Raw genomic sequence first — 12,369 nt, 5'->3', positions numbered from 1 at the left:
TTACAAGGAAGGATTGTAAGTAAACATATACATGTCATTTATTCTTAAATAATCATTTAAGCGGTAGAACACATTGCGTGCATAAAAAATATTCCTCCATGAAGTAATATAAAAAAAGTCAACAAAATATTTGTCTTTCAAAAGTAATAATTGTTCATACTTTTTATCGGGGAAATAAAATAAATTGAATAAAGTACATACTTCCTAACATGAGAAATGGTTTCAATAAAGATAGAAATCTAAATATTAATAATATCATTAATTTGTACAATCAGGAGGTTTTTAACCGGGTCATAAATTTTTGTGCTTTAATAATTGAAAACTTTAATATATTATTTCTTCACAAATTCATGTGAATTCATTGACACGCTTATACCGAAAAATTTAATCTGACTGTGGTATTCTATGATAAAAACAAAAGGACATAACTTGGGGTTAATGATTTCAACCAGATGATTTTTTTGCACAAAGGTGGTTAATGACTTAGAAAAAGATATGATATGCATGAACAACATATTTAGATTAAAATTGAGTTTAATTAATCTAATCACGAATAAATATATAGAGAAAACGAACAGTATTCAGGCTCAATCGTCCATAAAACAATACACAATAGGAGCAGAGCAAACACGGAGCTCCAAACCATCAAATCCCTATGACTGTGATAAACAAACGAAATCTGACAATATATGACAACTAAAGTCTATATAAACACAAAGACAAACAAACATATTTCTACCAACTTATTCACCCAAAAATTACAGATCGGCAACTGCAAAACATATTAATTTAAACGGTGATACTCCATTTAATTTTTACGATAAATCTTGGTGAGCTTGAGATAAAAGATACCATAGAGTCTTACACAACTTTTCATATAAGGATATTTTACTTGAAAAAGACGTTAATGGTAATCTAACAACCAAGTTCTATGATAAACGTTATGACTTTAACTTTTCTTTTGTCAACTTCCCGTATGCAGCAATATACCTTCATCATCTGCATACGAAGTTTTTGTTTCTCAGTTGATTCGATGCGCAAGAGCATGTTCTACGTATGAACACTTTCGTAAACGAAGTAAATTATTGACAATCAAGTTGATGGAACAAGAATATCAGCAGTTTCGTTTAAAGTCATCATTTCATAAGTTCTTTGGTCGATACAATGACAGGGTCAGCAAATACAGTTTATCATTGAATCAAATGCTGACTGAAGTTCCCGATCATGACAAGGAGCACACGGCGGGTGTGACCGGTCGGCAGGGGATGCTCACTCCTCCATGGCACCTTATCCCACCTCTGATGTTTTGGAGGTAAATTTGCTCTGCTCCTATTTTGCATTGTTAACTGGACTTTCGAGTTTGAATACTGTTCGTTATATCCACAAGTTTCATCTAAAGAAACAGCAAATTAATTTTGAAATTATATTACCTTAGAGTACATACGGAATAACTTTCATCTACTCGGCGGTAATTACATGCAACGATGCCAAATTACATATGAAAGATGTCTATTTTCTTCCATTTTGTTCATTGTCATCACCATGCTTTTAACTCTTACTATTATTTTTGCAAATTATTGGTTCCTTAATTAAAAATACTTGTCTTTTAGGTACCAGTACATGTAATATAAACTCCATATCACAAAATCAAAATCATTATATACATGCAATAAAACTTCTTATATTGCCGAGTTTTGTTAAATGAATTTTTTAACGATCAATTTTCATAATTAGCAACAGATGAATAAAAAAATAAAATGCTTTATCATCAAACAGAATCTATAGTTTTCTACAGATAAAATACTCGCATTTCTTTTTTATAGCTTGTGATACATGTATGGGTAAAATGGAATACAAGAAGATAAAAAAAGAATTAAATTAACATCTGAGTTTTAATTAATAAAACAACGACAATCAGTAAACCTCATAAGCTATTTGTATGAGTTTTTGCCAAAAAAGTTAATTAGTAAATTTCTGTGCTCTTCGTCTCGAAAATAGAGTAATGAACATATTCAATGTTCGTTTTATGACAAAGTTGCATCTATGAAAATATAACACTCGTCCATAAATGAAGTCGCATACTTGATCTTAATTTGAAAATTTATATCTACATCTATAAAGATATGATTTCCTTAAAAAAATATTTTAGTCATCCCTGTCGTTTGCTATGGATCTTTAAAAAAAAATGTAAACTTTAAAAAAAAAATTGTAAATTTAGAAAAGGTAATGAAATTAATGCAATTTTATACAAATGTACTTTGTAAATGAATACTTAGCAATGTAAAATTAACATGTTTAAAAAAATTGTACTGTCAGCAATTAACAGTTGTAAAAAACAACTTGCACAAACTACGTTTTTCCTTTAGGAAATAAGCACAGGAAACGAATAACATCAGACAAAGTCTACAGTAATCAGTTTCTTCTTCTTCGTTGAAGATGATGCTGCGTTTTATCGTACTGTCTGCTCTTATCATAATATGCCATTGTTTCAGACAAACGCGGGAACTTCCAGATATATTCAAACGTATGTATTCTCATTTTATTTTATCAAATTATAATCTATATGATTTTTTAGAAACGTTTTCAATTTCTGTTTTAGTTTGTATCCCTTGCAATTTTAGCCCGTCATATGAAAAATAGGTGAACTGCGATGGAGACTTTCATAATGTACAAAAATGTGCTTTTATGTAAAGAATACTATAATAATTATCCATCGAATGTTATATAACCTATATCAAAACTGTAACGCTGTCTCAGTTTAAGACATTTAACTTTTCATATTTGTAGAAAAACCGGAGTGGGACGACTTTAGAGGTAAGCCGGAAACGGAAACATATTTCCTCTGCTCAGACATAAAAAAATTTACATACTTAGATATTCCATTTACAAGCAACAGGCTACTACTTCATGTATATAAACATTACTGTTCAGAAAACAAATATTACCTTGGATAATTTTTTTTAAAATTCATTGAATTTTTAAATCGCATATTTCATGAAAGATTTATTTTCATTACTGTATTGCCCTTTTGCATGATAAAACCGATGAAATAAATTCAAAATGTTTAAAAAAATCTTAAATCACATTTTCATGTCTGTTTATCAATATCAAAATAAATTCCTTATAGATTCAATATTTTTCTTTTAATATTATACCACACTTAGAAGTAATGCCCATGCATGAGGAAAAATGATTTTATTTTGTCTTTGTTTTCTAGTAAAATGGGGATTCGATCCGTTCAATGTTAATAATTTCCAAAGTCTTCCGCGGAGAGAATCTGACGCAAAAGATGCCAGATTTGAGCTTCTTCGTGACGAGTGTAAAGGTACTATAATTTCCAATTTCCTCATGTTTATTGATGAAGAATCTTGTATGGGATTTAGCTGAAATATATGTTCAATAGGATTTTCACTTGTGCATGTTTACTTACAGGCGTAAATTTCAAATGTATGAAAATACCCCTAATGTGTAAACATGATTTTTGATTCGTTCTAATGTACTCTAAGACTTTAACCATATGTAAATCATTTTATCATTTGAAGCCCCCCCCCCCCCCCGCAAAAAAAAACTTATTTAGTTGTACTTCAACTCCATGTTCCGCCGACTAAAAAAATGCACTAAAAACATAGTCATTTCTTGTTCAAATACTACTTAAAATAATTATTTGACCGCAGAGGGTTTATTTGAAATAAAACTTTTTAAACAATGCATTTAAAAAAAAAAATCAAAAGCTGACTGGTGTTTTAGGCCATTCTGTCTTTGTTTCTATTTGCCCGATCTCCAAAAGGAAAACACGAAATACGGCGGAAATGACAGTTCAACAGGGAATGCTTACTCCTCCAAGGCAACTGATCCCATCTCTGAAGTTTAGATGTCTTTGCTCTCCTCATAATTTGTATTTTTAAAATAAATTTAGCTTTTAAACAAATAAATTTTAATAATTCTCATGAAATTTTGACAGCACTTACAAAAAGGTACAAAATTTGGGAGATAATAATAATTTATTACAGTTCGTAAAAAAGGTTGATGTGACCGGTGACCTGTTCTCTTCAAATCGAGTTTCTTTATCTTTAAAGACGAAGTGACTTTTAATACTAAAAAGAAAACGGAAAAGAGTTGAAGAATAACCAAATATTAGCTAGGCCTAGCGCAAATTATAGAATATTTCTATTTCTATTACTTTCTCTGTGATATCCCTTTGAAAATTAGCGGAGTTGATTTCGTGATAATTCTAGCGGAATGTAAATTAGGCAGGTCGATAGGTAAGGGACTAAGGAGGCATAATATACATGTAAATCTTGTGTGCATCTTTCTCTGTGTCTGAGGCTAAGGAGGCCAAATGTGCATGTAAATCTCGTGCAGTTGCCTTTGTGTTTGACATCAATGTGCGAGGGCTATAGAAAATGGCATGGAAGTCCTCGTATAATTTAAATCTATGTCTTCATTTTTAAAATCTAAATCTACAATTTTATTTCACAATGAAATAGAAATATGAGGAATCACTGTCTAGTCAGTATAGTATGCCAGGGACATCGACGATAGTGGGAAACATGGGATAATTTATCCCATGTTTCCCATTAACGTCGATGCCCTGGCATACTAACTAGACAGTGATTCCTTAAATATTTATTTCCCTGTATTCTGCAAAAACTCTTCGATCCTGTCTGCAAATAACCATATAACCATGAAAGATACATCCAAAAATATTAAGAAGTACAAAGTCATTATATATTCTCAAAGAAAAAATGAATCACCACTGGAGTGAAGAAACCTATAAAACGATGACGTGGAAATATATATACACACAAAAATAAATCATAGAGTACTGTATAAAATTTGGCGTTTTGGATGCTGAAAGGTATGCCAATAACTTTGGCGTAATTTATTTTAGCGGAAGCGGGGTTTCAGCTCTTTGCAGATAGACATTAAGAAGAGTACTGACTACTGGCTGAAATTCAATTTTCAACATGTTAGCGTAGATTTGATCTAGCCCTGTCTGAATGTACTAGTTATAAATCTTAATATACAAGACATTTAGCGGACTCTGCTTTCCGCCAAAATCGCTTCATAGAATACACCGCAAAATGTAATATATTTGCAGTACTTTAGCGATTACAATTTTAGCGGACTATCATCAAAACGCCAAAATAAGCCAGAATTAGCATCCCACTAAAATAACCCGATATACAGTAAATAATTATTTCAAGAGATATGATACGAAATATATAAGCTGCATGTAAGATAAAACAGATACATTTGTAAAATTCTTAAAATATGCTTTCTATGATATTTTTAAAAATCCAGAAATGGAAAAAGGCAAAGAAAGAAGAGTACCATTATTCAAAGGAAAACGATATTGGAAAAATAAAGACCCTAGTGTGGTAGTGATTTACGATGCAAACGGTTATATAGCAGGCGTACAGGCAGGGGTAAGTAAATTGGAGAGAGAGAGAGAGATAGATATTGTAGTACTTTAAATACCTTACTTGGAATAAAGATAATATGTTAGTAAAGATTTGGATTCATATCAATGGAAACTGGTCATTTTCTTGCTGGAAAATTTAAATAATCTTCTTTGATTGTAAATAGAAGTTTCAAGTATTTAATTTTGAATATTTTATATATTAAGTAAACCTATTACTTGTATAACAGTTATATGCCCTACAGCTTATTCTATATAGCTCTTATTCTCTATTTCCTGTAACTACAATTTTGAAAGGGGGAATATTTTTTCTAAAGTTTGAACTTATGTCAGATATAAATTAAATGTGGATTTTGTTACAAAATAAGGGAAAAGTGTTTTACCTTAATCCCTTAATTAACAAAATAAGTCTTAAAGACCCAATTTTTTTACCGTACGGTTACCTGAGGAGGGGGAGTGGTCAAAGTAACAGTGGTGTTATTTACCTGGAGACCCCCAATACCCAAGATGTGAAAAATCTGTGTATACGTAGCATTACACAGGAAGTCTGTGTTTGGTAATCTGGGTCATCATTACGTGTTTTGTGTCTGGTTTTGAGTGAAACTACGTAAATTTTTTTAATATGTTTATTTGTAAACTTAACGCATTCATCGTAATCATGGTAATGTTTTAAAGGAAAAAAAAACAATAAGATACATGTTCATCGTTTTAGAAAATATTTTCCTTACATAAAAGAAAAAATGACGAGTGAAAACTACAAATCAATAATATTTATCTTTTTTAATCTTCAATAAAAGAAATCACTTGGTTAAAAAGGTCTGAATATTGAAATAAAAAAAATTATTAATCATTTTCATGTGAACATGCATTTACCGCGAAATGCTTTTTTTTCCCTGAAAATAAAATATTCCATTTTTTTATTCAACAAAATTTTATTTTAGAATCGAAAATTTTCATAACGTATATACAGACGCGAGGAAATTCGAGCATTTATTCTGACATATCAATTTCTGTACAACATCGTGCGGATTTTAGCCATAGTACAAAATAAAACATCTTTTTAAAACAATGCTATGCCGTTTATAAGTGCTGAATATTTTTCTTATATCCCATTTCTTAAAAAATATTTTAAATCTACTTCCAATTACGGCCTTTCTCTTGTGGACGCGGTCTTTTTTCTACAGATAACGTGGACGATATAACACTTACAAGTAACAAACAGCAGTGAAGATCACAAATATTTGATAATGTCAATGTTTTAATAATCTACTTTCAATTACTTTTTGAAATAAAATTCAAACATATTGGAGTTTTCTAACCCGCGTGTATACTATGCGGGTACATGAAAGAGTTTGACGCGTGACCAGGTAATTGTTTTCAAAACATAGCAATCTCAGATCATCAAGAAGCACAGGTAGCTGACCTGTCAATCAAATCAGAAGCTATTGTTTTTTTTATGATTGACAGGCGGTAAATTATTGATCTTGAATCAGGTAGATTTTGGGGGCGTTAACATAAAATTGGGTGTTTAAATGTCTGTCGTATTGTATATATGGAATATATGCAAAATGTGTATGTGCTTTTGAAAATAAGAGAGAGAAATTGAAGGAAAAACTAAACGAGGACCTTACTTGGAAGAAAGACTAAATACAGCTACATAAAAACCGATTTGGTAAATCATTTTAATGGAAACTATGTCCTTTCTCTTGTGGTCTATTGTTTGAGAAATAAATAAGAGGAGATCTTAATCAAATGAAATAAATCACAATTGTATCTATGCTTTACAACTTTCCAGCCGAAGGAACTATTTTCGGCAAAAGATTTCCAAGTATGACAGAAGAGGAATACTTGAAAATTAAGAGCGTGTTAGAATCATACAGAAAAGCAATACAGTCATTAGTAAGTAAAGCAAAATTTGAGAAGTAGTTATCAAAGTGTGTATGTGTATGTGAGAGAGAGAGAGAGATTGTAGTACTTTGAATACCTTACTTGGAATAAAGATAATATGCTAGTAAAGATTTGGATTCATATCAATGGAAACTGGTCATTTTTCTTGCTGGAAAATTTTAATAATCTACTTGTACATTGCAATTTCAAGTATTTAATTTTGAATATTGTAAGTAAACCTATTACATATATAAAAGTTATATGCCCTACAGCTTATTCGAGCTTTATTCTCTATTTCCTGTTTCTGTAACTACAATTGTGAAAGGTGAGGAAATATTTTTTTTAAGTTTGAACTTCTATCAGATATAAATTAAATGTGGACTTTTGTTACAAAATATGAGGGAAAAGTGTATTACCAGAATCCATTCTTATTCATAGATATACGGACAAGAGACTTAATCAACAATGTCTTTCGTATATGGAATATATACAAAATTTTATTTCAGTTCCATAAAAGTGCTTTTGAAAATAAAAACTTGCAAAAGAAATTGAAGGAAAATTTAAACGAGGAGGAGAGACCTGTGCTTCATCGAAGACGAAGACTAGCTAATACAGACGACATAAAAACCGCACTGGGTAAATCAACCTTTTACTCAAACTATGTCCTTTCTCTTGTGGTCTATTGTTTGAGAAATAAAAAGAGGAGATCTTAATCAAATGAAATAACTCATAATTTTATCTATGCTTTACAATTTCCAGCAAAAGGAACTATTTTCGACAAAAGATTTCCAAGCATAACAGAAATGGAAAACTTGAACAATAAGTACCCAGATATATTGAGTCCCGTAGAATTATACAGATCCGCAATGCAGTCAGTAGTAAGTAAAGCGAAATTTGTGAAGTTGTTATGGAAAGAGATTCTTCATAATATTTAAATAAATTAAACATGTTCGCAGATAAACGAAATAATATTCAAAGAAAGGTCTTCCTTTTGTCACTAAAATATTAATTGGTACATTTATTAGTTAAATTGTTAAACTAATAGTTTATCAATTTAAAGTGTTACATGCGTGTAATGATAAACATATCGTACACTAGAGTTAAATTCCTCTCAAGCATTTTTCAACAGTTTTTCCACCTTACGCATTTTATTATATATAAGACATTTTAAATATAATTAAAGCCATCAGACAATTTAAATGTGGCAAAAATAAGCAAGTGACACTATTCAATGTAAATGCAATTTACAAACTCGTGTAACACAATTTTAAATTCATGTAGTTGCATTTAATATCTATAAATATATTCCAAGTATTTCTTTTAGATTTCAAAAAGAATGTTTATGAATGAGGAGCTTATTAAACAATACCTGGAGGGTTTACAATCAAAAGAAGATAGACCGTTTTTAATGCAAAATTTTGATGACCAAATTCGGACGAAAAGACATACAGATACAAATCTAGAAGAAGACTCAGTAAGTTCTACACCATCAACCTCACACGGAACAACGAGACAGAGTAAACCACTTCCTTCCACTTTACATTCAAGACAATCTACACCACCTTCTACAGAAAATGTATTTAAGAAAACAACATTGTCTTCCGGAAATTCGAGGAGCCATGAAAGAACAAGGACATTTCCTGAAACAGGACAGAAATCTGATTCAACAGCAAAATCCTTGGGAAAATCAAAAGCCCATAGATTTCCAGCAGAGAGAAAGGCGTTTGAGGCAGCGGCAAAACCGTCTGGAGATTCAAAGACATCAACACAATCAGACATATTCCCCCCACATTTTTATCACCCAAACCAAGAACAATACCGGTCACGTTTTTTAAGAAAGGCGGCAAAACAACCTAAAAAACCACATAATGAAAACTCAGAAACAAAGTCTCCTTTATTAAAATCAAAAAGTAATTCTCCTCAAAACACTGAAAGAGAAAGAAAGCGTTCAGTAAGCAGCTTGGAAGCGCACCACCCTGTGATTCATCACACTGAAACTCACCACCCTCAAAGGCACCACCCTGTAACTCATCCCTTTGTTGAGGAAGATGGTGTTATTTTCTTCACTATTTACTTCATTGATCCAGGTTTGATATTGGTGTACACATAAATTTTTAAATTTATTTCAAACTTTACATTTTAACATATTTGTTTTGCAGAATAAAATTTAAGTTGCCTCATAAAGACGTTTAATTTAATTGCGCATTATTTCTCTGATACTTTTTTGTGATGTTTCATTGACTTTTTCTATTGGTTGAAATTCAGGGGAATGCATATTTTTTTCTAAAGAAAATATTTGCATTTCATTAAAAGGTTTTGTTAATAATTTTCTCCTTTCTTTCTGCTAGAGCACATTTGTGACCCAGAACGTTCTAGAACTATCGACCATATTGAACACTGGGGCACTGGATCTGGCCTTTTCATACACAATGGAACAAAGAGCAACTATTTTATACAGATACCACGTGACGAAAGAGAGTTACAACGAGAGGGACCCTGGAAACCAGAAAAATGCTTCTTGACTCAAGGTAACAGCCTACATCTGCTCAAACGCATATGTGTTAGGAAGAACCTAATCGTTTACTTCATCGTATTTCCCACTCTTAAAATCATCATTAATAGTTAATAAAAGGTATTTGTTGAAATACGCATGCATTTTGTTGCTTTGTGTATCCGATAGATAAATTGAATTTACTGTTGAAATGATCATCATTTAGTTGTTGATACAATGTATATATTAAAAACATTGAACTATAAAAGAGATGTGAATGTTTTACAACTTAAAATAGATGTATCTTGTATTCAGTGGCGGATTTAAGGGGGGGGCGCACCCGGCGCGCGCCCGCTCCCTCAAATTGTCAAAGTTAACGTAAATCACAGTTTCGTCTAGAAAATGTAAATATGTCTACTCGGTAGACCTCATTTTACCCTATAAAATCTCTAGAATCCAGGAGCTTTCGGGGCTTTGCCCCCTTGGCCCCCACCAGGGCTTTGCCCTGGACCCAACCCAGGACCCCTTGCCTACTTTTGGCGCCCTCCCTAACTTCAATTCCTGGATCCGCGCCTGGTATTAATGATGATGTATCTTTTAATGAGATGAAAAGCTTAATTCTTCCAATTCAGTCAACATACCAGATCTCTTAGTAATTTTGTGACTGAATGGTGCAGGTTTACCCTTTATTGTTTACTAGCGGCGGGGATATCAATTGTAATTCGAGATAAGAATGCATGTTTTGTTACAATTAAAATTATGACAAGGGAAAATATCTAAAATTTCTGATGATGATAAAACTAATGTGTCTTTAATGTTGATGTAAATGTGAAAATGATACAACTGAAAACAATAAGGTATGACTAAAGATCTGATGACGTCAGGCATGCAGAATCATTTGTTACTACAGATGACGTTTAACTACTAGTTTGTACTTGGTAAGGTTGGTTTAACTACGAGTTGGATCCATGGCTACTGTAAAATCAAACATATCCTGAACCGACAGGACAACCTTTCAATTACTAATGACGAGATTACTTATAAATTCTAATGATACCTTTGATCTCACATCAACAAATTGACTCTTTTCTAACAATCATATGAATTATATTCATTTGATAGGAAAGATGTATAGTTACAATTTCGATGTGAATGAGGATTGCCACAAGCTGTGCCCCCTTCTCCTGTATTACAACAGAGGTCGTCTGACTGGATTCGCACTGCTGTTCAAGATGGACTACTCCTCTCCTTATGTAGAGCATCCCGACAAAGGACTGTTGAGGGTTGGTATCACACAACTAGATTTCAATCCATCTCCCCTATCGTGTTCAACAATGACTATTTTATTTAAATGATTTTTTGAAGAAAATAAGAGGTTGTTATATAGAATTGCTTTTTCGTGTTTGCTTGTATCATGATGTTTTAATATGAAAGATCTCACAGTTTAGCACTCTTTCTTCTTTTCAGTTCATGTTTGAGAAAGTTCCTAAGTGCTATTATGAGATTGGTCGTCTAACCAAGTTGCATTTCTTCTTGACCAGTAATTACCTCTCTCATCGATGTTGAAGGAAATGCTGTGTTGGAAGGTCCTAGTAAAAGATGTATGATCGACTGACTTTGTTATGGCTTACCGTTTTAACCTATCAATCTTTCTTGAGTATAACTTTATTATGCGTCATTAGTTTTATTTTTTAAATTCCTGATTTAAGTGCCATAATTATTTATAACGTTTATTTTACTCTGTTAGCTTATGATATACATGTAATAATTAACATTTAATGCTTGTCCATTGATCTACGTTTTGAAGAATACTGTTTTATTTACATGAGTCTTTCATATAAATGATGACACTACATCAATAAATAAATGATGACACAACATCAATAAAAAGCGCTGTTTTCTGAAGTGAGTTGTTGTTGGATTTCTTTTGATTTCCCGTAAAAAGGACCTCCATTTATTCACACTGGTGAGCACATTGGTCATTGAGCAGTGAGGGGTCTTTTTCATGCCAGCACCTAATGCGATACGGGACCTCGGTTTATAGATCTCTTCCGAAGGACCGGTCTCACAGTGGGATTCGACCCTACATTCAACTCTTATAAAAAGAAAAACGTCATTGCACTGCATATACATGTTAAAAAATATCAATTTTTTAAGGTCTGAAAATTGGTTCTTCGATTTGTTGAATTTTGAATTTAATTAAAGAGCCATATAAAATCACTGAAAAAATTTCTACGACTCAAATATTCATTCAAGTTTAATGGATGACGTTAAAAAATCCAATGAATAGGTCGGTCAATTGTATATATTTTGTAGAATTCAATTCAAATTAATCATGGATGGAGTGAGCAGGCCTATAATTCTCCGAAAATTTGAATTGGCAATTTGCAGATGAAAAAGTATATAGTTGATTAAAAGTAGACAAGAACAAGAATGCATCCCAGTTTCGAATGTACAATGTAGCAGATATATTTCATATATTTCTCATTGTTTTCAGTTTATTGAAAATATATACACGCACTGGTAGAGTACAAATAGCTTTAAAGTACATTTGAGGAAACACCCTTCT

At 31.9% G+C, this 12,369-nt stretch overlaps 1 protein-coding gene across 1 annotated transcript; it reads left to right on the top strand.

Moving 5' to 3' along the window:
* The first annotated feature begins 2,372 nt into the window (after positions 1–2,372).
* LOC134274425 (uncharacterized) lies at positions 2,373–11,707 on the top strand. The gene is made up of 10 exons (XM_062756743.1): positions 2,373–2,524; positions 2,788–2,814; positions 3,218–3,325; positions 5,305–5,429; positions 7,816–7,945; positions 8,069–8,187; positions 8,634–9,396; positions 9,658–9,837; positions 10,923–11,083; positions 11,268–11,707. The coding sequence occupies exons 1-10, from the start codon at positions 2,437–2,439 to the stop codon at positions 11,364–11,366; spliced, it is 1,800 nt and encodes a 599-aa protein (XP_062612727.1). The 5' UTR covers positions 2,373–2,436; the 3' UTR covers positions 11,367–11,707.
* The last annotated feature ends 662 nt before the right edge of the window (positions 11,708–12,369 follow it).

This window comes from Saccostrea cucullata, unplaced genomic scaffold (genome assembly GCF_032062105.1).
Source record: "Saccostrea cucullata isolate Sc308-1 unplaced genomic scaffold, CSIRO_AGI_Scuc_v1 ctg2499, whole genome shotgun sequence".
Classification (NCBI taxonomy): Eukaryota; Metazoa; Mollusca; class Bivalvia; order Ostreida; family Ostreidae; genus Saccostrea; species Saccostrea cuccullata.
The sequence above is the reverse complement of the archived record's forward strand: the minus strand, read 5'-3'. Positions and strand labels throughout refer to the sequence as shown.